The sequence below is a fragment of the Lonchura striata genome, chromosome 30, assembly GCF_046129695.1.
Source record: "Lonchura striata isolate bLonStr1 chromosome 30, bLonStr1.mat, whole genome shotgun sequence".
NCBI classification, from domain to species: domain Eukaryota; kingdom Metazoa; phylum Chordata; class Aves; order Passeriformes; family Estrildidae; genus Lonchura; species Lonchura striata.
In genome coordinates, this window is record NC_134632.1 from 1310793 (window position 1) to 1338415 (window position 27623).

Here is a 27623-nt window from a genome sequence, read left to right on the forward strand (position 1 = left end):
TCTCTCCTCACTGAGTCTCTTCTGTGCCTCTGTTTCCTTTCTTGGGGGGGTCTTTGGGGTCTCTCGGAGGTTTAGGGTGGCAGAGACGCAAAGCAAAGGGCCCACGGGTGTCGGGGTCTGTCCTTCCCTGTCTGTCCCTCTATTGTCCTTCTGTCCTTCTCCCCTCATCCCTTCCTCCAGCCAGCATCAGCCCCCGCAAGGGCCTTGCTCAGAGCGAGCTGTCTGGGTGCTTCAGGAGGTTCTTTTCCCCCTGGGCCAGTTTGGCCAGTGCACCTTGGCTCTCCAGGCCGTGGGGACTGGGATGCTGCAGCATTGCTCCTCTGCACCATGCCCTGCCAACGGGGCTGCTGGCTTATCCCGAGTCTGGGGGCCTGGAGAGGGACCTGGGGGTTCCAGAATCCCAGGTGACTTCAGCTGCTGGGGATTAGTTTAGATTAGCAGAGGAGCAGAGCTGCCTCTTCCCTTCCTTCCCATCTCTGGTGGCTTGTTTGGCTTCTTCAGAGCTGCTTCAGGGAGCATGAGGAAGGAGGGAAGGGATCAGGAGAGAGGGATCCAGAGGAGACCCCCGCCCCGGGGATGGCATGGGGACACTGCCACGGCCAGGAGCTGAGCCTGTCCCCACGCAGGGGCAGCTGTGGGGAAGCTGGGAAGGTCTTTTGGGCACCATCTGGAGATGTTGGTGCAGCACTGACAGAACCAGAGCACACAGCCTCAGGCTGCGCCAAGGGAAATTCAGGTTGGATATTAGGAAAAGGTTTTTCATGGAAAGGGTGACAAAGCCCTGGAATGGCTGCTCGGGAAGGTGGTGGAGTCCCCATCCCTGGGTGTGTTTAAAACAAGCCTGGATGTGGCTCTGGGTGCCAGGGTGAGTTGAGCTGTTGGGGCTGGGTTGGACTCAATGATCTTGAAGGTCTCTCCCAACCTGGTGATTCTGTAATTTCTGTGATTTCTGTGATTTCTGTGATTTCTGTGACTGGGGCAAGTGTCTGCCACGGCTGGAGGAGCAGCACTGCCCAGGGAGGGGACAGGAGGTGGCACAGGGTTATCCGTGTCCCAGCTCCCCCAGGAGTGGTGACCAGGACGGTGGGACTCGTGGGGCAGCTCTGACCTCAGCACAGCCCAGCAGGGCTGGAGCTCCCAGCGAGGGTGGTGGGACACACGTGGGCTGTCACTGCTGCGCTGAACCAGCCAACTCAGCCCAGCCTGTGCTCCCAGGGGCTGAGAGGGTCTGCAGGGGCCACAAAATCCCAGTGCCAGGGGCTTCCTGACAAACAAACTGGAAAGGGCAATTCTGGCCCTTGGGGGCTGGAAAAAATGATGCAGAAATGGGCCCAGATGTGGAATTTTAAGCCAAATACATTCTATTTAAAACCTCAATCAATAGTGAACTTCCTGTGACAGTGAGGGAGGGAGGTTTCAGAGGCTGCAGGATGCTGCTGTCAGATGTGGGGGTGGATTTGGGGTCTCCCATCTCAAAACGGCTCTGGACCAGGCTCTGGGCACGAGGTGGGCTCGGACACGAGGTGGAGCTGCTACAGCAGCATCTGCTGTGATTCCCTGCGCACCTCGGCGAGGAGAAGGACATCCTGAGGCTTGCAGCCAGGGAAACCGAGGCACAGCCCCACCGCGGGAGCCGCTCTCGCTGCTTCCAAACCAGACAATCCCCAGCCCCCTCCCGCTCCCGGGCTGCTTTCACGGAGCCAAATTGCGGCAGCGATGCCGGGGATGGAGCCCGATGCCGGGGCCGTGCCGGGGCTGCAGCAGGACACAGGCAGCAGGACACAAGGTGGCACTGCGTGACAGAGCAGGGGACACGCCGCTCCCCACCCGGGAACCGGCGACACGGAGGGATGGGGCTGCAAACCCTGGCGGGGTAACCTGCGCTGCTGAAGCGAGGAATTGCAGCTGCAAAGGTCCCCTGGCAGAGGCAGAGAGCAGAGTTCACGGCTTGTGACAGGTTTTTTTGGGAAGACCCAGCTCCAGCAGAGAGTCTAGAAAGGTTTATTGGGGATCACACCCTGCGGAGGGGAGGGCCGTGGGTGCCACCACACACAGATCAGAGATGAATCTGTCCTACCAAAAACCCCGAGGGCAGAGACCTTGTTTGGAGCATCCGGGGGTTCCTGAGGACAACAAATCTTTCATTAATGAGATTCTGGCCTGGAAGGACCTGGAGAGGTTGGTTTGGCTATTTCTGCACCAAAAGAGGATTGTCTCTCCCTAAACTGCTGCAGTCCACCCTCCTCCTCTGTCCTTCCATGGACAGAGACCTTGAGGGGTCCCAGCGTGTCCCCAGCCCCTCGTGGGGCCCCTCAGCCCCTGAGTGCCCTGTGCTCTGTCGTGCTGCTCTCTCCCCACCTCTGGGGATGTGCCTGATGTGCTGGGCCTTGGGCCAGGCTCAGGGGGAGAGGCCAAGGGTGGGTGACCCAGAGACCCCTTACCACGTCCTCAGAACCCACCCAAGGTTAGAGCTGATCCTCCTTGAGATCTTCCAGGCCCTGCTCTTCATTCCATCCTTCGGATGTTATCTGAGATGCCTTGAGCCTTGCAGGACACCCCTGCAGGAGTGACTCCTTGCTCCAAAAAGGCCCTTATTTATCCAGCTCTTTCCATTTTCTCTCCTTCTCTCTTTCTATTTTTTTTTTTCTTTTTTATTTTTTTTTCCCACGGACATTAAAAATCAGAAGGCATATTTAGAGAGCAGACAGCTTTGGGCGGGTGTTGCTGGCTAAAAGATCTCTTCCTTCCCCAGAAACAACTCATTTGTCTGCTTGGCCACCTCCTCCCACCCCAGGAACGGCCGCGCTTGGGTGCACCAAGCTCTTCCTGGCGGGATGAAAGTCGGCAGATAAAATATTAGCATCAGGTCGCAGCATTCCTCCCTCCTGGCCAAACTGGCATGACGACGCCGAGGAGCCGAGCCGCGATGCCTGGCCGGTGATGCAAGGCTCGATTTTTCCAGCACGGTTTTCCCTCGGGCTCCATCCCGGCTCTCCCGCGGGCGCAGCTCGGGGTGCTCTGGGCGCGGAGCTGCGCCAGCCTCCCTCCACCCGCCCGGGATCCGGCCCTGGAGCTGGGCAGTTGCAGTCACACTTGGAGCTTCCTTGGGGCTTTCTCGGTGGTAAGATTCGAGCGTGGCTCTCGTGCCTCGTGGGTTTTTTTAGGGTGGAGCAGTTTCCCCAGCCACCCCGCATGCCCCCCCCCCCCCCCCCGGATTTTGGGGGTACATCACAGAGGGGACAAAGCTGGGCAGGGGCTGAGGAGGGTCCCTGTGGGGTGACAATGCAGCACACAGCGCAGGGAGGTGCAGAGAGGGGTGCTGAGCAGCATCCCCCACTCCTGTCCCCTCACCTTGCGCCAAGACCTCCCTTATCCAAGTGATGAGCCCCCCACCCCAAAACCAGGCCTGGGCTCGGATCCCTTCTGTGACCCCAGAGCATCCCGCAGCCCCTCGGTGCAGCAGCACCGGCAGTGCCAGTGCAGAAGTAAACAGCGCTGGCAGGGTGATGCCTCAGGTCTTCACCGGGGCGGCAGCCTCGGCCCTGGGGCACCACGGCTCCTCAGCCCCTCCCCGGCCCCGGGAGCGGGGGCTGAGCATCAGCAGCGTCCCGGGGGGGTCGGAGCCCCCAGGGAGGGGGTTTAGGGGAAGGGCCCCGGGGCTGGGGTCGGTGGTACCCCGAGCCCCGGCAGCCGCTGCGGAAAGGGGCATCTCACACGCAGGAGCAGAAACAGGGCGGAGAGATGCTCGGGGAGGGCGGTGGGAGGGAAGGGGGGGTCAGCTCCGAGTGCAGCCTCGCAGCTCCCCACCGGCCCCGGGGTCGGTCTCTCCTGACCTCTCGGTGAGCGAGGGATTGCGAGCCAGGGAGGGATGGGATCTGCGGGAGCCTCTGCCAAGAGCTGGCTCCAGATCCGCAGGCAGCTCTGGGCTGCATTTCCCCTCCGGCGCGAAGAGGAGCTGGGGTGTCCGGGGTTCACTCCTCGCTGACACCGACCCCCCGAGACCCCCACCGGCACGTCGGGCCCCGCGGGGAGGTGAGCCGGTGCCGGGGGTGCGGGGGAGCCGGGGGTAGGCGGAGGGTTGGGCGGGGGGTGGAGGGGATGAAGGGATGGATGGAGGGATGGGAGGATGGAGGGGAGGGATGGATGTGGGGATGAGAGGGAGGGCAGCGGCGGGGGGGCACCGGGCGGGCTGCGGGGCCGGGCTGCGGGGCGGGGGGTCCCCGGCCCCCGCCGGTTGCCGTAAGCCCACCGCTCGCTCCCAGCCCCACAAAAGCCCCGCCGAGCCCCGCAGCCGCTCCCGCCGCCTCCCTCGCGCTGAGCCCCGCGGGGAGGCACCGCCGGGGCGCAACAGGCCCCCCCGGCCCGGCCACGCGTGAACGGGGACCCCCGGGGAGGGAGAGCGGGAGGGGAGGCGGAAAGGGCGCATCCATCCCCCCTTGTCTGCGCCCGCAGCCGCGGAAGAGCCCCGCGGCCGCCGCCTCCTCGCCGAGCCCGGCCCGGGGGGCGGAGGGAGCCGCCGGAGCGGGAGGGGCGGGCGGTGGGGCCCCCCCGCGCCCGGCGCTGCAGGTACCGGAGCGGGGGCGCGGCGCCCGGCCGGGCTCGGCATCCCCCCATCCCTTCCCCAGCATCCTCCCGGCCGGGCCCGCATCGCCCCGGGCGCCGCGCCCCCCGCCCGCTGCCGGCCCCTCCGTCCCGCACTTGTTGCTGCCCGGCAGGGCTGGGCTGGCTCCCGCTTTAGGGCGGTTTTATTTGGGGGGGTGGCTTTGGAGGGGGTGGAGGTTGCAGCCTCCCCTGCTGTCCCCCGGCAGCCGGCGGTGTCCGGCGCGGCTCCAGCTTCTCCCCCCGAGGCCAGAGCCAAGCCTGAGCCCCCCCTTTTCCCCTCCCCAGTCCCAGCTCCGTCCTCCTCTCCCGCCTTCGCCGAGCCCCAGCTCCTCGCCCGGAGGAAGGGTGCACGCTGTGGGCATCTCCCATCCACCGAAATCTATGATCAGCTCGGTGTGTGTCTCCTCCTACCGTGGACGCAAGTCTGGGAACAAACCACCCTCCAAAACATGCCTGAAGGAAGAGATGGGCAAAGGGGAAGAGTCGGACAAGATCACCATCAACGTAGGCGGCACCCGGCATGAGACCTACAAAAGCACCCTGCGGACTCTGCCGGGCACCCGCCTGGCCTGGCTGGCCGACCCCGACGCCCAGAGCAACTTTGACTTTGATGGTAAAAGCAACGAGTTCTTCTTCGACCGTCACCCCGGGATCTTCTCCTACGTGCTCAACTACTACCGCACCGGGAAGCTGCACTGCCCCGCGGACATCTGCGGGCCGCTCTTCGAGGAGGAGCTGACCTACTGGGGCATCGACGAGACCGACGTGGAGCCCTGCTGCTGGATGACCTACCGCCAGCACCGCGACGCCGAGGAGGCCCTGGACATCTTTGAGAGTCCCGAGCCCGGCGGAGGGGCTGCTGGAGAGGAGCCTGAAGAGGAAGGGGGTAGGGAGATGGCTCTTCAGCACCTGGGCATGGATGACAGGCCCCCAGGGGCGGCAGGGGCTGCTGGAGGGGGCGGCTGCTGCCGGAACTGGCAGCCCAAGATGTGGGCGCTCTTTGAGGATCCCTACTCGTCCAAGGCAGCGAGGGTAAGCTCCCGAATCGCGCCGCTGGGGAGGTGGGATGGGGCCGGGCTGGGCTCGTGTCTTCACCTCCCCATCCCCGAGGGCAAGGCCGGCTGTCCTGGTGGGTTACACGAGGCCCTCCCATAACCGTCCCACTCCTACTGCAGGGCACGTGAGCCGTGTCCCATCCCACAGGACACCGCTTCCATTGTCCCCCAGTCACCTCCCAACTGGGAGAGCTGGGATGAAACTGGGGGCAAGCACAGTCCCTGTCCCCTCTGCACCCTCGAGTGCTCCCTGGGCACCTCCTGGGCACACGGAGATGAGGGATTGTCCTTGGCAGGGCTGACCTGGCAGAGTTTCAGGATGCTCTAGGACAGGATGTTTGGGTTCCTCTTGCTGGGCTGAATGATGCCAAAACCCACATTGAGCAGCCCAGGTGTGGAGTGGAGGTCAGGGCTGGGGGTCAGCTCCTGCCCTGAGCAGGATCCTCATGGTTGTCCCCGAGCAGCTCCTGCTCCTCATGTGTAGAACCCACAGCCCCAGATGACACCCCGTGCCCGTGCACCCCCTGCCCGCTGTCCCCACCGGGGCTGCCCCCGCGGCACACGGAGCCCACGGGCACCACTGGCACCCCACACACCCCACACAACCCCCACGGCCCCACAGCCCCCTCACCACACGTGGTCTGCACCGTGTGTGTGCACAGAGACCCCCACCCTCCCTGGGCACGCAGGCTGTCCCTCCCCACGGGCACCGACGTGCCCAGGACGTGTCCCCCAAAACCCTGCAGGCTCCCAGCCTGGTGCTGGGGCGCTGCTCTGAGCATGATCTCCTTGTAGATCATCCCCAAAGTGCTACCCCGACCCCCCGATACCCACCCAGCCCCTGGCACGCCCAGCTTATAAATCTGCCACACACACCCAGGCAGGCAGTTGGGATGGAGATGGATCCTGGATGCATTTAGAGGTGTAAAAAAACCCCATCAATGGTAAGAAATTCTGCAGGCATTTCACACCCACGAGCAGCGCACGGGGCAGGGGTCAGTTTGGCAAGGAGGTGTTTTTGCAGCAAATGTTAGAGCAACACACACATGCAGAGAATGCTCGGGCAGCAAGAGCTGAATGCATTTTAAGAGGGTACCCCCTCCTCTGCCCGTCCCTGAGGGCTCCTCACCTTGGAGAGATATTCTGAGTGGTGTAAAGCTCCAAATAAAAAATTAAACAAAATTAAAAATAAACCCAAGCACAATAATTCAACTCATTTTTTTCCCCCTGGTGTCATTTGGTTCTGCTTTTCCTGTGTGCTGAGCTGATCCTGGAAAGGCTCTAGCAGGAGGAATGTTTTGGAGGGAGCAGAGATGGTGCTGATTGAGGCCCAGCTGGGGCTGGAGTGGGACCAGTTTGTACTGGGATCTCCCTGCTTCCTTCTCACTGCTCTGGATAAGTGTTCAGCTCAGCAGTGCCATGGGAACGATCAACTTCCAGAGACAACAGGAAAAAATACCAGTATAGTTTTGCCATAGCTTAGGAGAACTGCTCTGGCAAGAGGGGAAACCGAGGCACAGAGCAGTGTAACCAGCCCAAATTCCTGAGTGCCCCAGTTCCTGGCTGGAGTCACCATCCAGCACCAGGATGCTGCAGGGTTGGTGTGGCTACAGCATTCCTGGTGCTGCCCTGGCTTTTGTTTTTATGAGGTTTGCAGCGGTTAGGATTTTTTATAGCCCATTTTGGGGTCCCCCCCTTTCTTGCCAGCGCCACCGGGGTGCTGCTGGCCGCAGGGAATGTGCTGGGGCAGCTGAACAGCCTGTTGCCAAACCTTGGGGAGCAGCAGCCCCAGCTGTCCTTGCAAACTCTCTCCCTGCCTGTGACTGAGAGCCCAAGGAGCTGAATTTCTCCGGTCGGTCGTCGCTCCTCCTCTGCACGGAGCAGCCCCCCGGGCCCTGACTCAGTTGGCTCCTCTTATTTCCATCTTTCCCTCCCTCCAGCACTTCTCCTGAGCGTGGTTAGAAGTCTCTCCCATGTTTTGGCCTCTTCTCCATGCACCATCGATGGCCACGGGGTCCCTGGCCCCTCACTCAGCCCACTCAGGGAATGTTTGGTGCCCGGTGCAACTGCTGTCCCAGCTGGAGCTTTGCACTTCTCCTCCCCGTGAGAAACTGCCCTGGCTGTGATTTTACCTCTACATCCAACCTCTCCTTACGTGCAGCTCCTCATTATTTTTTCCCTTTGCAGCCCAGCTTGGGGAGCCCTGGCCTCACTTTTGTGGGGACTTTCAGGCTAGTGATGCTCTGTAGGGTCATGGATTTTTTGGGAATGCCTATGTCAAGCTGTTGAGTGCAGGTGAATGTTGTGTGGAGCATCAGCAGGTTCTGGAGGACTTGTTTGGTGGGAGTTCTGGTGTGTATTGGTAGTACTGGGTTTATAAACAGAGTTTATTTTGTTTTAAAGACGGTTTTGGAAGAGAAGTTGAGTTTGGAGCAGAGGCTGAAGCTGAGGTGAGACATGTTGGGTCAGACACAGAACTGGAGCAGCACTCTGGGGGGACACGGTGGTTGGCACTGGCTGTGAACCCAACTTCTATTTTTAAAGGCTGATTTTGCTCCTTGGGCTAAATCAGGTCTCACCTCACACCCAGCAGCAGGGCTGCTTCATTACTCAAGTGTTTGCATGGTCTCACTCCCTTCCTGGGTGATTTTTTTCTTTCTATTTTGCTTTAAGTCTAAATTTTTACTCTTCAGGTTTTCCCAAGATTCCCCATACAGGGAAGCTCAGGAACGTGACTCAGCCCTCAGCTGAAAAGTGGATTATTTTGGCTGTGACACCATTGTGTAGAGACACTTGTCTGGTTAAGCTGGCCTTGCTTGAAGATCCCAATTTTGTTGGATTTGTTTCCCAAATTGCACACGACTGCTCAGCCTTCAGTGCCAGTCCAAAGGGGTCTGACTGAGGGGTGAGGAGCACCTCACTCCCTCCCCAAGCAGGTGTCTGGGGCAGAAGAAACATCTTCCAGAGGTTTCTCCATCATTTAATGCCCGATTGAAACTTCCCCCCAGACTCTGCAGGGCTGGTGCTCTCGCGGCTCTGCCCTTGGGGACAGCCTCAGGGATGCTCCTGGCGGGGCACGGCGGTGTCGGGGTCGGCTGCTCCTCCGGCGTGACTCAGGCTGCCTCTGCTGCTGATTCACTCCAGCCCAGGATCCGGGCTGGCTGTCGCCTGGAGCTCGGGGTGGCTCCGCTTCTGCTTGGGTGGTTTTGGACAGCCAAAGTCCCACCCTGCTCGGGGCAGGGGCAGCAGAGGGGCTGCAGCAGGACCTGCTCCCAGAGCTGAGACCACTACTGGAAATGCAGGGGAAGCCGGTGGGCAGAAATGCTGATGTCTGACTCCAGCTCAGAAGGCTGGATGATTTATTATAACTATACTACAATACATTCATATACTATTTAAAGGAGATACTGAAACTACAAACCTGCTTGTTCTAACTACCATATCTAACTCACTCACAACTCCTGGTCCTCTCTCTCTAGTCCAGCCCCAGGTGGGTTGGATTGGCCATCAGGCTCAAACAATCCTCACCAGAATCCAGCCAAGCACTCACTCCAGATAAACAATTCTCCAAACACATTCCACATGGGAAAAAACAGGGAGCAGAAATAGAAATTGTTTTCTCTTTCTTCTCTCTGTGCACCTCTATGAAAAATCCTGAGAGAGAGAAGAATGTGCCTGCCACAGAAACCACTGTGCTTTTGTGCTGGAGGGAGGTAGAACAAGAGTTTTTCTGCTCCAAAGCTTTTTTTTTGGAGAGGGGTGGCTTTTGGAAAAAGATGCTCCAGGTAATGGGCTCACCGTGAGGAAGGGAGGGAGCTGAGCAGGACTGAAGGGAGCACAGGGTGGAACTTTGTGACACAGCCTGTGACTTCCCGTGCGTGCTGCTGGCCCCTCCTCGCTCACATCCGAGGCGAGGAGAAGGGAGGAGGAGTGGGTGACATGGAGGGGACAATGGTCTCCCTGCTTGGGCAGAACGGAGAAATGGGAACACCTGGGTGTCACCAGGCCCAGGCATCAGCAGGAGGCTGAGCTCTGCCTGCTCCTCTCCTCATCCTGCCCTGGCAGTCCTGGACCTTCCGTGGGCACATCATCCACCACTGACCCTCGGGGAGGAGGTGAAGATGTCTCTGACACATCCAGACCCCAAAGCTCACGGCTGTGAGCAGTGTGAACCTGGCGTCTGGAGGGGTTTGTGAGGAACGTGGGGGAAAGCTCTTTGAATTTGTCCTGTCAAAATTCCCTTCTCATGTCTGTTCCCATTGGAAGGTTGCTCCAGTCCCAGACTGTCCCAGTTCCCCCTCATCCCCACCACTGCCATTCCTGGCACATCTCCAGGCACAGCTGGAGCCCAGCACACCTTCTCCTGTACAGATCACGGCACCTGGAGAAAGGCCCTGGACTGATGGCCCCAGGCACTCGGTGTGCTGCCTGTCGGAACCCCGGCCTGGCTCAGGGGCTCCGTGTGCTGGAAAAATCTTCTCCAACCCGAACTTCCAAAGAAAACTCAGCAGCCTCTTGTTGCTCGGTCTCAAGGCAGTTTATTGCAAGTTATCTAAAAGATTTTCTCCTCAGGCTGCTGTGGTTTGCTCACAGCTCAGGCAGAGGCACACACACACCCTGACATCCTCTCTGACCCCGACTGCTTCTTGTCTCCCCGCCCAGGGCTGCTGCTGTCTTTTATATGGTACATTACGTGTGACATGGTTACAGTTTTCCCCAATGCCTATTACCTATATTAAATGGTGATTTTCTATCTTTTATATGGTACATTACATGTTACATGTTCACAGTTTTCCCCAATGCCTATTACCTATATTAAATGGTGCTTTTCTATCTTTTATATGGTACATTACGTGTGGCATGGTTACAATTTTCCCCAATGCCTATTACCTATATTACAAAGTGCTTTTCTACTCTAAACCAATCTGTGAGTGCCAACATCACCAAGAACATGGAGGTGAGGAAGAAGAAAGAGGGAGGACAGGGCAGGCCCAGATCCCAAATCCATCTTAAACCTCTGACCCCCATGTACAAAACCAAAACCCCCCTGTACAGCACTCAAAAATTCTTCCCTCTACTTTGTGACTACTTCTACTCTAATATCTAAACTTTTGTGACTTCTTGTTCTTCCTGCAAGGTTGGTAAATCATTCCATGGCTCAAATCCAAAATCACAGCTGTTTCCAGCTGTGCCAGGGTCTCAAATGCTTCTGACCTGGGCCTGGAACCTCCAAAAATGTCTGAGGGACATTTTGAGTTCCAACAGTTGCCAACTCATGGGAGAGGTCCAGGGATCCCTCCTCATTCTCCACCCTTGTTCTTAGGGCAGTGGGTGGCAGCACCTGGAGTGTTTTGACCTCCTCCAAACAGAAGAGGTTGCCCCACATCAGCTCACAGCCCGTGTAACTTTGACTTTCACAGGTGGTTGCTTTCGCCTCACTTTTCTTCATCCTGGTCTCCATCACAACCTTCTGCCTGGAGACACACGAGGCCTTCAACATCGACGTCAACGTGACGGAGACCCTGGTGGTTGGCAACACCACGACGGTGCTGCTGACCCACAAAGTGGAGACGGAGCCCATCCTCACCTACATCGAAGGGGTCTGCGTGCTGTGGTTCACCCTCGAGTTCCTGGTCCGCATCATCTGCTGCCCAGATAAGCTTCTCTTCATTAAAAACCTGCTCAACATCATTGACTTTGTGGCCATCTTGCCCTTCTACCTGGAGGTGGGTCTCAGTGGCCTGTCCTCCAAAGCTGCCCGGGACGTGCTGGGCTTCCTGCGGGTGGTGCGCTTCGTCCGCATCCTGCGGATCTTCAAGCTGACGCGGCACTTTGTGGGTCTCCGGGTGCTGGGCCACACGCTCCGGGCCAGCACCAATGAATTCCTGCTCCTCATCATCTTCCTCGCCTTGGGGGTCTTGATTTTCGCCACCATGATCTACTACGCCGAGCGGATCGGAGCCAAGACGTCCGACCCCACTGGGAGCGACCACACTCACTTTAAGAACATCCCCATCGGCTTCTGGTGGGCCGTGGTCACGATGACGACCCTGGGCTATGGTGACATGTACCCCAAGACCTGGTCGGGGATGGTGGTGGGGGCCCTGTGCGCCCTGGCCGGGGTGCTGACCATCGCCATGCCCGTGCCCGTCATCGTCAATAACTTTGGGATGTACTATTCATTGGCCATGGCCAAGCAGAAGCTGCCAAAGAAGAAGAAAAAGCATATACCCCGTCCGGCCCCGCTGGACTCCCCCACCTACGGCAAATCCGAGGAGAACTCGCCCCGGAACAGCACCCAGAGCGACACTTGTCCCTTGGCGGTAGAGGAGGGGGCGACTGAGCGGAAACGGTCAGGTGAGACCCCAAAGGTGGGGCCGAGGGAGGGGGAGACCTCCGGGAGCCCTCAGGGCAATTTGTTTGGTCCCGGTGTCCCCGGGTCCCTGGGGACGGTGCAGGATGTGGCCCCCGGCTCTGGGTGGGTGCAGAAAGGGCTGGGCCCCTCGGCTGGGGGGTGTTGGGGGCCATGCTGGTGGAGCGGGGCACTGCAGGTCAAATCCCCCATCCAGGCAGGGGAAAAAGGCCACCGGCTCTCCCCAAAGCCACATCCTCCCCTCCTAATGGCACAGATCAAGTCACCATGGTGGCTTTCAGGGTGTCCCTGCCTAAGCCACCTCCCCCTCACAGAGGCAGAGGTAAGGCCGCTCGCCCTGCTCTCATGTTAGCCTGGTCATGCCCTCGGCACAGATCTTTCCTTTGCTTCCTCCCACCATAAATCAGGGTAACCTTCACCAAAACTGATAAATCCATGGACTTCCCCTGGGGCTTGACCCCACCTCATTCATCTGCTGGTAGACAGAATCCCTGCGCTGCTGCTCCAAACCCTGAGCAAAACCAGTCCCTGGACATTTCTCTTGTTTTGGTCTCATGCCCTGAGCTGAAGTTTGGGGGTTGGTCAGTCTTTCCTTAGGATCAGCAGAAGGCACGGCCCCGGCTGTGGGCACCATCCCTTGGGCTAACTCTGGGGGTCTGTGCGAGCCCTGCCCCGCTGTCAGTGCTGGCCATGGTGGCTGCTCTGCCCCTTTTGTCCTGGTTTGCTGCCAGTGGCACCTCTGGGGTGTCTGGAACAGGAGGCACCATGGTGGGGTTGTGTCCTGCACCAGCACTGAGGTGTGTAACAGTGATGGGGCTTCCCCTACCAGAGAAACACAGAGCTTCAGGTGCCCCAAACAGTTCTTTCCCTTTATAAATCTCCTTTTTCCACATGCCTGTGAATCCCATCTGCCCCAGGAGCTCTTGCAGCAGGGAGGTGTTAGAGCAGGAGCTCAGGCCAGGCCCTCACGTGGCAGAGCATCCTCTCAGCCAACGAACCAGGCAGCCAGGGGACATAAATTAGCACTTCCCACTACCCCAAGCAGCCCGTTCCTCAGCAGTGTGAATTTTGGAGAGCTAATTCCCTCCAATTAGGTGGGTGGATCTCAAAAACCTGGGGTGTTTCATCCCCAGCTTTGGCTTCATGCAGGTTTTATAACCCTCAGCAGGACTAGAGCTGCTTGGAATTCTATCTGCCTTTGTCCTGCTCCCGTGGCTGCTCTACAGGAGCATGTCCAGGCTGGGATCAGCACATGAATTAGTGGGTGTTGCTCTGAGCCACCTGCAGCCTTCTCTTCTGCTTCCTTTCATGGTCTGACCTGCCCCTCCTGGCCACCCTCAGCACTTTCTCCTGCGGGTTTGGCAGCTGCTGATGGGTCTCTGCCTCCTCCCTGCAGACTCCAAGCAGAACGGTGAGGCCAACGTGGTGCTGTCGGATGAGGAGCAGCCGCTGTCCCCGACGGACGAGGAGAAGAGGCCAATGCGGCGCTCCAGCACCCGGGACAAGAACAAGAAATCCTCCACGTGCTTCCTGCTGGCCACGGGGGACTTCTCCTGTGCAGCAGATGGAGGCATCCAGAAAGGTACAGCTGGAGATGTGAGCAGGACCTGGCTGGGGAGGGAGAGGTGGAGGCTGAGCGCAGCTTCACTGGGCTGATCCCAGACTGGTTCATCTCCATCCACCTGCCTGGCTGTCCTGTGCTCCCCAAATCCACCTCTTCCTGCTTCTCCATCTGCTTCACCTCCACCCAACACACCTCTCCGTGCTGGGCCCACAGTTTGTTTTCTCCTCCCCAGTCACCCCCATTTGGGGTCTGTGACCCCGTGCCCTCGTTGGGGGCTGAGTGCTCCAAGCTCTGCCCCTCCAGCTCTCCTCCCTGGGTTTCAACCACTCCTCTCTGGATGGTGTGAGCGGGACATCCCTCCCGGGGACATGGTGAGGTTGTGACTGAAGGTGACCAAAGGTTTTCAGTAGGGGAAAAAACCCCCAGAGGCTTTTCCCCTGCTCTCGCTGCGGTGGCTCTCAGCGGGTTCGAGCGTGGGGAGCTGCGATGTGTCGAGTGCTGCCTTGCCAGCAGCTCCGGGCTGCCAGAAAGGCTCCTCTGGGTTTGGAACAGGAGCTGTGCTAAGTGTTGAGGTTTTCCATGGGAAACTGAGGGGGAGATGAGTCAGGAAAACACAAAACTCTTCTTCCCATGACAAAACAAAATCCTCTTCAACCTGGTCCCAGACTTCTCTGCTCCTCTGCCCATCTCCCAGCACTCCAGCTCCAGAGAGGGCAAATCCAGCACCCCAAAATCCAGCTGCACCCTCGATTGCTGGGATAACTCTTAGGGCACAGCTCAGCCTGCCAGGTGTGCAGTGTTTTGTGTGTCCAGGGTGGCGTGGGATGCTGTAGCTGCAGAGCTGACCTACTTCTACCTCCCTGGCACCAAGTGCTGCCCGTTGCCCGCAGGGAGCTGGGACCAGGCAGGAGCAGGGATGATGTGCTGCATCTCTGAGCCCCTGCCCAGGTCCTGTTGGTGCTCTGGAGAGCCTCAAGGGTTTGTTCCTTCAGGAGCTGCTTGGGATGGCACAGACGGGATGGAGCACAGGGAGGTGTTGGGTGCAATCACATTTATCAGTAGTGGAAGCAAGTTGGCTGTTTCCTCCTGGGAAATCAAGAATTCCCTTTGGCATTGCTGCTCAGCCTCAGAAAGAGGACAGAGAGGAAAAGCTTTGCTCATCCTTGGAGTACCATCAAACTTCTGCTTGAAATACCTGATTTTTTTTTTCCCTGGAAGTGCCTTTTCCTGTGAAGTTGGTCTCTTTCCTTAATGCCTGTTAATGTGGAGAATGGAGAGAGGTTTAGTCCCACTCCAGACTGGGAGAGGGAATGCTGAACTGGAGGGATGGAGGAAACAGATGAAATCCAGAGCTGATTTTCCTCCTCAGGAAATGCTGAAGCCAGGATTCAGCTGGAGCATTTGAATCTGGTCCCACTGAAGCCAGAAGTGGAGCAGCTCTGAGAGTTGAGGATGCAGAGCTGCTTTCACTCACTCCCAAATCCCATCTCTGGATCGCAGGAGACCGGGAGATTTCTGTCCTTGTGTGGTGGCAGCAGCAGCTCTTTGAAAGGCACTGTGGTGATCATTCTTGGGGTGCTCTGGTGTCTTCCCTGCAAATTTCAGAGTGCCTTTTACACTTTAAAATAGAAGGTGAGCACGGGTCACTCATCCCCGTGTTGCTGGAATGATGTTGCACCTGGAGAAAGCTGGATCTGCTGGCCAGAGGGACTCCAGTGGTGCTTGAGACCTTTTGGGAAGGGGGAACCTCAGTGTCCTGCTGGGGCTGTGGAGTGTGAGGGTGTGCTGGGGGATCAGGGCTGGCCTACTGCAGTGCTCCAGCATGGTCAGGGGTGACCAGAGATGACCAGAGGTAACCAGAGGTGACCAGGGGTGACCAGAGGTGACCAGGGGTGAAGAAGCCTCTAGCCAAAATCCTTTGGGAGCTGCAGAGGCGCCTCTTCCCTTGTTCTTGATTTATCTCCTGCTGAGGCTGTTTGTTCTGGTACTGGGATGTTGGCAGCTCTGCAAATTGAGATGAGCTTGGTTCTGAGCCCGGCTCTCTGATGGCCATCTGTCAGATGCTGGGACAGGTACTGGTGTCTGTACAAGCTGTGGAAATCAGGAGAGGAGCTGGTTTGGGAATAAGCTGCAGATCTCAGCATCCATCGTGGTTTAACCTCGACCCCAGGCTGGTCTTGTTGGGGCAGCTCAGGGAGAAGAGCTGCTCTGCCCTTGGACCTGAGCCTGGAGCAGATTGAGCTGGGTTGCTGTGGATTCCTCTGTGGAATGTGTTTCTTGTTCCTGCACCTGCCTCCAGTGGTATTGCTCTGCTCCCTGGCTGCCAGGGGTGGCTTCAGAGCCTTTATCTCCCCTCAGCACTGGGGTCCTGCTCAGCAGTTCCCAAAAATGTGTCCTGCTGGTCAGACACCTTGCCATGGGGCTGCCCTGGCACAAAAGCCCTGTCTGCGCTTGGGTGGAGGGTTTGGAGGCAGGGGGAGTCCAGCCAGTGAGACTGGTTAGGGTGGAACCATGGAATCATTGGGTTGGAGGAGAGCTCTACGAGTCCAACCTTCCCCCAGCACTTGGCCACTAACCCATGTCCCCACATCTGTGTGTCTGAAAAAACCTCACCTCCTTTGTCAGCACATTAACACGGCTCAGCAGCAATTTTTGGCTCTGTAGAGCCTCGTGCAGCTGATTTTCACTGCTGGTGTCAGCGCAGGGCCATGACTCCCATATGGCCTGAGCATGCGGGATGGGATCAAGCTGGGAATGCTCACGGGAGCATCCCTGGAGCTGCCTGGCTGGGGGGGACCAAGGCCCAGCCCACATTTGCACATTTGAGCTGCGTGCCAGGCCTGTGTCACCACCAGCAGCAAATTCCTGGGCTTTGCTGCCTGCCTGCTTTACCCCATCCCTCTGGCACCAGCTCCCAGCCTGTGCCAGCACTCAGAGCCTGCAGGGAGCAGGCAGTGCCATGGCCGGGAGGAGCCCCCGGGGTCACCCAGCGCTCTTTTCTCAGCAGCAAGCCCTGCTAAAGCAATCCCAGGGACTCTGGGCTGCCCCAGGGCGAGTTACTGGGACCCCAGCTCTGTTCATCAGCTGGGGCAGCTAGCAGAGCACAGCCCCCTTGTGCAGCTGTGGCTTCACTCTGTGCTGGCACCTGGGTGAGGTGGGAAACCAAAGCAGCCTTGAGGGGCTGAGCCTTGAGCTCCTTCCCAGGTGTGAGTGTGGCCTGGGATAAATTGATGGAGAGAATGAGGTGCTGGCCTTGGGGCAGGTTTGTGCTGGGGTTCCATTGCAGAGGGTCCCTGGGGAAATCAAACATCTTTATGAAGCTCTGACCCAAGATATGATGGTTGAGACTTAATCAGAGCGAGCAGTGGGATTTTTGATGTTTCTATAGCCGTTTGCACCCTTTTCTATCTGGGGTTTGGAGCATCCCATAGACCCCATCAGCAGGGCCCTGCCTGGCTGGCAGCTGCCAGCAAACCCCGACCCCACAACAATTCCTGCCAAACTGGTGCTGTTTGGGTGCTGGGGCTGTCCTGAGCTTTCAGGGATCTCAGCACGGCTGCTTCCCACGCTCAGGGCAGGGGGAAACGCGTGAGCCCCCCAGGAACCTCAGCACAACCAGGGAAAAGAGCAAGGGGAGGGAAGGATGAGGTTTTCGGGAGTGTTGTGGGGAGCAGGGTGGTCTTTGCATCAGCTGCTGTGGGTGGGAAACTCCCAGCTCCCCCCAGCTCGGGGCTGTGCTCGCTTCCCTCCCTGCTCGCTGTGTGGATCCGTGCCAGGAAGTAAATAAGGAAATTGCTCTTCTCCTCAGGCCTGCTTCTGTTCCCGCTTCCACTGCAGGGAGGGGAAAGCTTTGCTGGAGTCAGCAACAGGTCCCTCTGTGCCTCTGTGCCCTGGACCTGCCTCTGCTTCAGCTGGAGGAGCTGTGTCTCCTCGGGGGCTGAGGGGTGGAAGGATCCCTGCTGGCTGCTGAGGCAGGGAAAAACCACAAAAAGGGACAAGCCCCAGGTTTGCAGAGGTCGTGCTCTGGAGCCTCTTCCAGGTGTAGCTCCTGTCTCAGCACCCCCGGGTGTGTGTGAGGGTGATGCTGTGAGCCTGATCCCTGATCCAAGCCCAAACCAGCAAAGCAGAGCCCAGCGATGTGCCACGAGCTCCTGGGGAGGGATTCCAAGCTGGCACTGCCGGAGGAACCATCCATCACCTTGTTTTTCTGCTGTCAGGAGCTGCCTCCCTCTGCTCCCCCCACACAAACGCTGCTCCCCTGGGCTTTGCTTCCCCTGGGGCTCGCTGGTGCCTCGGGAGGGCTCAGGCTTGGCTGGGTGTGCTCACCCAGGTGCTCTCAGGGAAGATCCAGGCGCAGGGACATTGGGCTCACCACAGCTGGGAGCATCATTAATTTTCCATGTTTTGGCAGCAGAGCCAGGGAACAGACTCATCCTTAGCAGTGCTGCTTTGCAGACCTAAAAATCCAATTTTCCGTGCAAAGACTTTGTGTCTTTCCAGCAAGAAAAGTGGCTTTTGACCTGTGAGAACATTTCCTCTGGCTGTTGCTTTTTCAATAAAAGCTGGAGAAAATTCTGGTTCTTTGGGGGAGTGTGAAGGGTCCCCATGCTTCAAGAAATAGAAACATTTGCTCTTTAATGCAATTTCTTATGGAAAATAACGAGCGTGTCTACCTGCTCCTTTCCACACAGAAAGGTGTCAGCAGCAGCCTGCTGCTACAGGGGTGTAAACACCAGAGCTGGGGGAGCCACTCCTTCCAAATCCCATATTTGTTTGAGTTCTGCTGCTTTTCCCCGTCTGCTTCAGCCCACAAAATCCCCAGCCTCGTTCCTCATTCAGAGCAATTTGGGAAGCAAAACCCAACACCCTCCAAGAGCAATTTGGGAAGCAAAACCCAACACCCTCCAAGAGCAATTTGGGAAACAAAACCCAACACCCTCCAAGATCAATTTGGTCTCCTCGTTGATGACTCCGAGTCCTGGATTTGGCCGGCGCTGCTCCATGAAGGGAGTGGGAAGCTCTGGAGGAGCTGTCCCAAAAAGCCCCTCCAGAATATTTTTCGGGGGTTTCTGGGGGCGTGGGGCTCATCCCGGTGCCGCCAGCCCCCCGAGCCTCGGGCAGGAGGCTGCTGGGCTCTAACCTGTCTGTTTTCTTCCCGAGGCGGTGGAAAATCGCGGAGCCTGAGCAGCGTAGATGGAGTGGCAGGATCCGCGGTGGGCCCGGCTCCGCTGGCGTCCCGCTGCAGCTCCCCCTGCTCCCCCGTGCCCTCCATCCTCTGAAGGACCTCGCTGTGCCCCAAGTGTCCCTCGGGTCCCCACCGCGCTGCCCAGGCTGGGACATCTCCATCCCCCAGGAGCTGGTTCTGACCCTCTCCAGCTGCCCCCGTAACGTCTCCATTGACCCTGTCTTGTGTCCATGTGTATGGACAGCCCCTGGAGGAGGTGCTGGGGTACTTTTCCCCTCCTTGAAACCTCATTCATCCTAAATAAACCCTGCAATTCCCTCTGGTGTCGAGCCCTCCCTCCCGTGGGCCGTTTGCGTTGGGCTAAAGGGTGGTGGAAACACAAGGAGGACAAGTTGACTCATAAAATTATATCCCATTGTGCTGGAAATGGCTGAATTCATATACTTTAGGTTTTATTTTGATTTCTTTTTTTTAAACCAGCCTCAAGTTTCTAGAGGCAACAGATGAATAAACCTCTATTCCCTGCCCAGCAGTGGTTCCCCTCTTGTTTTGTGCCTTTTTCTGCCTAAATCCTACTTGTTCTTTCTCAGATTGTGTCCGCTTCTCCTTCCAACCTCAGGATGGGCCTGAGGGTCTTGGAAACCAGCCTTGAGATGCCATGGAGGGCCCTGGGAGAGGGTTCAGGGGCTCACAGAGGCTGGGAGAATAGGTATGGACACTCCCATGAAGAGCTGGGAACTGGTGGCAAGAGGAATAAAGGTCCCTGGCAAAGCTGCTGCTGGTGTGGAATAGTGGGGCAGAGAGAGATTAGAAGCAAAACAATAGATGGGGGATGAATCCTTGTTTGGGATGGACGTGAGGTGGTGTTCCAGAACATTCCCATGGGGATGGGAGCTGGGTTTGAGCCAGGCTCTCCCCATCCCTGGGAGGATGAGGCTGAAGAGTCAAGCTCCCTGAGGCACTGTTGGTTTTTGCTCATCTGTATCGGTTTTTGGGATGATTTTGGATGATCTCAGGTGTCTTCCCAAAGTAGAACAAGCCCTTCAGTCCCTGACCTCTGGCTCATTTCAGTTCTGTCCAGCTCAGGCTCCCTGGAGGTGTTTGGACCTCGGGTGCAAGGGGCTGGTTTGGGGTGTCCAGCCCTGCTCTCCAGTCCCCCTCGGTGCTCTCTTGTTCTCTTTCCTCACTCTGAGCAAGTCAGGGCTGGAGCCCTGGGACTTTTCTGGGGAGGAGAGCTCAGATGTGGATGTGTTTGAAAAGCAAAGAGCTCCAAGAGCTTTTCTGGGGTCAGACCCTTTCCCTCCATCATGGCCAAACTGGATCTGGTGCTCAGGGAATGGTGAGGTTGGACTTGATGATCTTGGAGCTCTTTTCCAACATTAGGATTCTATGATTCCATGGTCCTTGCACCTGAAAGAAGCTGGGATGGATTTTGGCAAATCCCACAGCCAGGACCCTCCTGCTCCACCCCAGGTTTCCCATGCCTCAGTTTCCCTTGGTGTGGAGAAAGAGCTGCCAGGAGGAGCAGCCAGCACATATCCAAACCAGGCCCTTCTGAGTTTCCCTTCCCTTCCCTTCCCTTCCCTTCCCTTCCCTTCCCTTCCCTTCCCTTCCCTTCCCTTCCCTTCCCTTCCCTTCCCTTCCCTTCCCTTCCCTTCCCTTCCCTTCCCTTCCCTTCCCTTCCCTTCCCTTCCCTTCCCTTCCCTTCCCTTCCCTTCCCTTCCCTTCCCTTCCCTTCCCTTCCCTTCCCTTCCCTTCCCTTCCCTTCCCTTCCCTTCCCTTTCCCCTCTTCCCCTTTTCCCCTTTTCCCCTTTTTTCCCCCTTTTATCTTTTTTCCACTTTTCCCCTTTCCCCTTTCCCCTTTCCATTTCCCCTCCCTCCCTCCCTCCCTCCCTCAAGAGCCAAAGGGAAGCAGAAAAGGTGAAAAATCTTGGTGACTTGGGCTGGATCTCGGGGATGGATGACAGGAGCCGGTGCTGGAGCCAGAATTGTGGATTTGGGGAGGAATTGGGATGAGCTGCACCCATCCCCTGCTCAGGATGTGCCACGCTGGCTCGTGGTGCTGCTCCATCCCTCACCAGCAGCACCAGGGTTTGTGTGCTGGGTTCCCTGGATTTCTGCACTGGTGTGTTCCCTCAGCAGATGGAGGGGTCACAGGGCAGGTCCAGGAATCACCCAAAATTCCATGAACTGGACGAAGGGGTGGGAACAGCAGCACCCTGCAGGTGCTTCTCTGGCTCATCCTTCCCTCTGGAAGCAGGAGGAGCTGGAAATCGCCAGCCCCTGCCAGAGGGAAGGTCACCCTCCATGGCTTCAGTGGTCTTTGGCTCATAAATGATTTATCCAAGGTCTGAGCTGACTTTGGGGGTGAGCCAGGTGTGAAACCCTGTCCCTCGCAGAAGAATCAGATCGAGCTGCTCAGACTTTGGGTTTGGGACTCTTGGAGGTAGAGGATTGAATGCAGAGCAGCCAGAGATCCCAGCAGATCCATCCTCGCCTTTGCCCCTGAAGCTCCCAGAGCAGCTCATCTCAATGCCAGAGTGGTTCCTTGGGGTGGAAAACCTTTGGTGGACCCCCCAAAATCTCATCCCCACCAGAGCAAGGAGGGTTGGGCAGGAGCTGCCACGGAGCCGGCAGGATGCAATTTTTAGCTGGGGCGTTATGCAACCCCGGAGAAGGGATGACTAATGTGCAAAAAGCTCCTCTGAAACAGCCCAGCCCCGAAAGGGAGATGGAGGGATTTCAGTGGGAGGCACCAAACTGCTGAAAAACCCATCGCATCTTCTCCCTCTTCCTCCTCGCCTTCTTCTGAACAGGATTTGGGGGATGCAGGAGGGAGAAAACAGCTTGTTGTTATTTTTAGGTGGGGTCTGGGTTGGTTTTGGGGGCGAGTTAGCACGGGTTAATCCCGGGTAAGATTAGAAGAGGAGCTGTAGTGGATCAGAGCAGACCTCTAAATATCTCTGGAGCCCAGGATTTTATCTCCAACAGTGGCCAAAATTGTCTGCCTGGAGAATAGGATAAGAATAGAGCAGGAATATACGATACCTCCCCTGAATATCCTCACAGGACTTATCTGTGTGTAGGGATCTGCTAGGAGCTCACGTTCCAGCCCAGGCAAAAGGCACCGAGAGAAAGCCAAGATGTTGGATTTATTCCCAAGAAACTGCATAAATCCACAGGAGTCCAACTGCCCCTGCCCAAGCCCTAAAATGGCTTAAAAAAAATTGAAATAACATCAAGGGGTGTGCAGTGACTGTTGGGGCACGGCAGCATGGAAAGGAGATGTTCCCTGGGGATGGGATGGGATGGGATGGGATGGGATGGGATGGGATGGGATGGGATGGGATGGGATGGGATGGGATGGGGTGTGCTGGGTCTCGTTCCTGGCAGGCCAATGGGATTGAGCAGGAATCCAGGGATGAGCACTGGGTGTGTTACAGGAACGTGTCCCTCACCTGTGGAGCAGGGGATGTGTCCTGGTGGTTGTGAAAAAGTAATCACAGAGTCAGGGAATTGTTTGGGTAGGAAGGGACCTTAAATCCCATCCCATTCCAGCTCATGCCATGGGCAGGGACATCTTCCACCATCCCAGGGTATCCCAAGCCTTGTCCAGCCTGGCCTTGGGCACTTCCAGGGATCCAGGGGCAGCCACAGCTGCTCTGGGCACCTGTGCCAGGGCCTGCCCACCCTCACAGGGACAGTGGGACACTTGGCAGGGTGGGACCCCACAGAGCTCGAGTGCCCCTCTAGTGTCCCTGTCCCCACGCTGGCTCAGACACGTGTGGTGCTCAGCCGTGGGAATGGACTGGAGACCAGGGGATGGAGCCATGGAATGGTTTGGGTTGGAAGGACCACGGGCAGGGACAGCTTCTGCTGGACCAGGCTGCTCCAGGCTCTGCCAGCCTGGCCTGGAACACTCCAGAGGTGCTGGGTGACCCTGGGCTGCCCTGGTGGGATCCTCACATTCCTCTGCCCACTTTGGGACACGGATCAGCACTTTGGGACAAGGATCGAGCCCCTGTGACCACCCACCCCAAACCAGAGCAGCCTTTGCATCAGGGGGATTTGGGAGCAGTTCCCTGCTCCAGCCTCAGCTCCTTCCTTCTCTTTTCCTCCTGGAGGACTCGCAGTCCAGCACTGCGTGGAGGCTGCACCATGATCCCAGGTTGCTTGCAAAGTATTAATTTTTATTGTTGCAACAACTGCTCTGTTTCGTGGGAGATGCCTGAGAGAGCTGAGGAAATAGAAAGGCCTGTCAGGCAGCTGGGCAGGAGGTGAAGATGTCAAGAGAGTAATTGCTCTACCCAGAAGGAGCCTGTTCCTGGCTTCCCCAGCACTGCCAGGAAAAATCCTCACTGCTTATTTGATGACAATAAAGAAAAACAGAAAATAAATAGCAGCCCCATGGCTTGCCCGTGCTGACGAGGAACAGGGAGAGCAGAGGCAGATGCAAAATAGGATTCAGTTGAGCTTATAAATAGGAGCCTCCTCCCAGCTCCCAGTCTGCTACTTCCTTACCTCCGCCCGGGCAGCCGAGCCTCTGCCCATGGAAAAGGTAACTGGGGGCTCAGAAAGGATTCTGTGAACTCCTGGGAAGGTGTTGGAATCTGAGGTATTGATGATTCTGAGATTGTAAAAGTCTCTGTCTGTCAGCCCCGCTGCCAAAGCAGAAGCCATAATTGGTCTGTGCTGGTTTCCAGGTTGTTTATTCTGTTTATCTCTCACACGTTCTGCTGCCCTGCCCAGCTCTGTCCTGCAGGGCAGCGTGTGGGGCTCTGCCCTCAGTGGGATGTGACAAACATTCAATACCAGAAACTCCCTGGGCTGCATTTACAGTAACGTGCCAATATCTGTCACCTACGTTGGACAGTGTGTCCCCAGCCTGAACCAACAGAAAAATGCCAACAGCACAGTGAGACATGGAGGGCATGAAGAAGGAGAAAAAGGACAAGGCACACCCAATTTCCTCCATCTTGTCCCCTTTGGACCCCTCATCTAGAACCCTAAAATTTTACTTTTGCACCCGTGCCACACCTAATTATTACTGGTATCAAGCACTCAGAGCTGGTAATTCATGCTGTAAGATTGAAAACTCTTTTCCATGGCCAGAGATCACAGCCAGTGTCTCTGGGGCTCTGTCCAGGGGCTTCCTGACCCCTGCCAGGGTCCCAGGGCAGCCAGAGGGAAGCCCTGGGCTCCCACAGGAAGGGGTCACGCTTCCCCCTGTGTGGGACAGGCTGGGGCAGGGGATGTGTCCTGTGGCTGTGAAAAAGTGATCACAGAGTCAGGGAGTTGTTTGGTGGGAAGGGACCTTAGATTCCATCCCATGTCAGCTCCTGCCATGGGCAGGAACACCTTCCACCATTCCAGGTTGTTCCAAGCCCCGTCCACCCTGATCTTGGGCACTGCCAGGGATGCAGGGGCAGCCACAGCTGCTCTGGGCACCCTGTGCCAGGGCCTCAGCACTGCCACAGGGAAGAATTCCTTCCCAGTATCCATCTAACTCTGCCCTCTGGCAGTGGGAAGCCATTCCCCCTTCTCCAAAGTCGCTTTCCAGCTCTCTTGGAGCCCCTTTAGGCACTGGAAAGGAACTCTAGGATCTCCCAGAGCCTTCTCCTCTCCAGGGGAGCAGCCCCAGCTCTCCCAGCCTGGCTCCAGAGCAGCTCCACGTCCTCCTGATGCTGGAGCCCAGGGCTGGGGTCTCACCTGAGGGGGCAGAACCCCCCTGCCCTGCTGGGGGATCAGCTCTGGGCCCAGCAGGTGTGGCTGGGGAATGCTGAGCTGCTCATCCCCCCAAAACAGCCCCAAACCCTCCTCCTCCTCAGCTGCTGTGCCAGAGCAGAGCAGAGTCAGTGTGGGACCTACCCAAACATTGTGCTGGCACAGCTGGCACAGCTGGCAGCCCCCACAGCAGCACACAGGCTGTTTGAGGGGATGCTCAAAGTGGGAGGGCGGGACTGGGTGAGGGGAAATTTGGGGGTGATGGCTCTGGGAGCAGCACAGCAAACCTTGGGGTATTTGGAGCCGAGTCGTGCCAGGCTGTGCCAAGCCTCCTGCCGTGCCCAGGGCAGCACCCTGTGGAGGCTGGTGGCAGATCTGCACCCAAAAATAGGCTTGAGGAAGGGTTGCACATCACTGAGGGGCCTGCTCCTCTCTGTTCCGTGAGCTTATGAGCTGGTACCCATAAGCCACGACAGGAGGGATGTTTACTCATTGGTGCCTTTGTCTGGGGGACAAAAAAAAAAAATCTGGGCTGTTGTTATTTATTTTTAGTCGTGCTAATTTTTTTCCTAGGCTGGGAAGCTGCTTTCCAAGGCAGGTCCCTGGAGGCTGCGGGCAGCAGGTCTCGAGCTAACACACAAAATGGCTTTGAACAGGGAGGAGGAGATGGGAGTTAAAAGCCAAGTCGTGCCCCTGGTAAATCAATCGACCTGACGGGGAATGTTTCCAGCAGGACACAAGCCCTGCCAAGAGCTTTTAGCTGCTTGCAGGAGTGACTGAACCAAGAGCTGGGATGTTTTTCAGCAGCTGCTGCCTGCACGGGCACTGCTGGTCCCCAGATTGCTGCAGGGGGATGTTGTTGGGTCCCCAAACCCTTTTGTCTTCAGAGGTGGGGAGCTCTCCTGCCAGCCCAGGGAGGAGAGCTCCTTTAATCCCAGGGGTTTTATGGGATGTGAGGTTTGAAAAGCCTCCATGCCTGGGCATGGCTCTCCCAGGCTGTGCAGTGATGCTCAGTGGAGAGTGAGACCTTTGTTTTTTGTGGGAAAGGAGGAGGTTTTGGAGCTCTGTCTGGTCTGCAGGGGAGGCAGCTGGGTCAAACTCATGGGCAGGAGCTGGGGGTGAGCTTTAAAGCAGAATTCCATGGTTTATCAGGTGGATCAGGCTCTGTCTCCCTGCCTGACAGCCCCTTGCCTGGAAACTGGGCCCTGGCACATGGGGAGAGGCGGGGGGTGACTCAGAGCTCCAATCAATGATAATTAATTCAATGATAACAAACGAGAGGGAGAGAGGGAGAAGAAAAACAGAGAGATTAATGCACCAGGCTTGGCTTTGGGACATCTGGTTTGGGGTTGGCTTGGGAAGTTTTGGGCAAGAGCAGCTTTTGATGTGGTGAGGGTGATGTTTCCCCCCTGCTTTTAGTTTATACCCTCACAATCACCCTGATTCCACGCATGGCTTCTCATGGAGAATCATTTCCCAAGTCTCCATCTCTGCCACCATTCTGAGGCTTTTTAAAACCATTTTCCCCTGACTTACAGATGCAGCAGCAGCATTTTATCCCTCTGAAAAAGGCCACTTTACTTTGTGGTTACTCTGTTTTCTGCATCCTGCTAAGTCGGGGTCCCCCGGAAGCTCAGCGTCCCTCTCCCTCTCCGATTTCTCCCAGCACAGCTCATGGAAGCAAATATCTAATGCTGTGTTTAATGTTTGTGTCTTTAACTTGCAGATTCCTGCCAGGACACCCTCGCTGCCAGTTTCCCCCAGGGTGAGGTGGTCACCTTCTCCTGAGCCCCAGCTGGATGCAGCAGCGCCCTGGCGAGGGGTGTGCTCCCCAGGGGAAGGATGTGTGTCCCGAGGGGTGCCTTCCCCAGGGGAAGGCGGCTCTCCCTGGGGCCAGGGGATGCTCTTCCTAAGGCTAAAGGATGCATTCCACCAGGGATGCTCTCCCCAAAGCCCAGGGATGCTTTCCCTCAGGCTGGGAGACGCATTCCTCCAGAGATGCCCTCCCTGGGGCCAAGGGATGCTCTTCCCACGGGAGATGCTCTCCCCAGGGCTGAGGGATGTCCTGCCCAAAGCCCAGGGATGCTCTCCCCAAAGCCCAGGGATGCTCCCCCCAAGGCCAAGGGGTGCTCTTCCCACGGAGCTTTCTTTCCCCAAAGCTCCAGCTCCATCCCTGGGGGGGTTGGCAGCTGGGTCCCCCTGAGAGGTGCCACAGAGCAGCAGGGCCAGGAGGGAGGCTGGGGCCAGCCCCATTCCCCTTCCTGGTGCCAGCCCTGCCACGGCCACACTGCCCCTGCACCCCTGGGCTGCCCCCTCCCCTTGCCCACGCTTCTGGCTGCACCTCGCCCTCCAGCTCTGGAGATCCAGCTGCTCACCAGGACATCTCTGCCCGTGGCTGCTCCGTGCTCTGACGCCTCCATCGGCCCTGGCCCCTGGGACCCCTCCTCCGGGGTGCCAAGGGCTCCCCTCCAGGTGCCCCCATCGCCCCTCCCCTGGGGGCTGACCCCAGGGCACGGGGCCAGGGGGTGGTCAGGGCGCAGGGATGGGGATGGGAAGCAATAGGACACCGAGGTGTGGGGATCCCAGCTGGCCTGGAGGGGTCAGGGTCCTTCCAGCGCTGTTCCATGTCTCTGTGACCAAGGCAATACTACTCTGTCTGTCTGTCCTGTTCGCATGCCTGTCCGACCTATCGAGTTCCAATAAAGTCATCCATGAGCTGAGGCAGCTCCCGAACCCCTCCTGCCTCCCTGCCTCCGGCTCTCCATGGAGAACGAGACCTTTCCTTCGTGTTTGGAGCTCGCTTGGGTCTGCAGGGGAGGCAGCTGGGTCAAACTCGTGAGCAGGAGCTGGGGGTGAGGTTTAAAGCAAAATTCCACGGCTCCCTGTGTGCCACAGAGTCCTGGCCCGGCCCCGGGGGTCCCTGGTGGGGGGAATGGGGATTTTGGCCACGGCATTGCCTGGGTGTTGCCTGGAGCACCTTGAGGGAGGTGATTCTGCCTCCCTGCTCTGCTCTCATGAGATCCCATCTGGAATGCTGCATCCAGCTCTGGTGCCCCATCATTAAAAGGACGTGGAACTGTTGGAGCCCAGGAGAGGCCTTGAAGTTGATAAAGGAACTGG

The 27623-nt window shown here is 57.6% G+C and overlaps 1 protein-coding gene across 3 annotated transcripts; it reads left to right on the forward strand.

Annotated features, from left to right (window-relative positions):
• Positions 1 to 2996: 2996 nt before the first annotated feature.
• On the forward strand, positions 2997 to 27240 carry KCNC4 (potassium voltage-gated channel subfamily C member 4). 3 transcript variants are annotated; one of them, XM_031506970.2, is made up of 5 exons: positions 2997 to 3121; positions 4888 to 5634; positions 11078 to 12014; positions 13427 to 13612; positions 18755 to 19308. In XM_031506970.2, the coding sequence occupies exons 2-5, from the start codon at positions 4984 to 4986 to the stop codon at positions 18871 to 18873; spliced, it is 1893 nt and encodes a 630-aa protein (XP_031362830.1). In that variant the 5' UTR covers positions 2997 to 3121; positions 4888 to 4983; the 3' UTR covers positions 18874 to 19308. The 3 variants fall into 3 exon arrangements, with proteins under 3 accessions (XP_031362830.1, XP_021383305.1, XP_021383307.1); XM_021527630.2 differs by lacking the exon at positions 2997 to 3121 and adding an exon at positions 3992 to 4032; XM_021527632.2 differs by lacking the exons at positions 2997 to 3121; positions 18755 to 19308 and adding an exon at positions 26230 to 27240 and having other exon boundaries at positions 4736 to 5634.
• Positions 27241 to 27623: the final 383 nt, after the last annotated feature.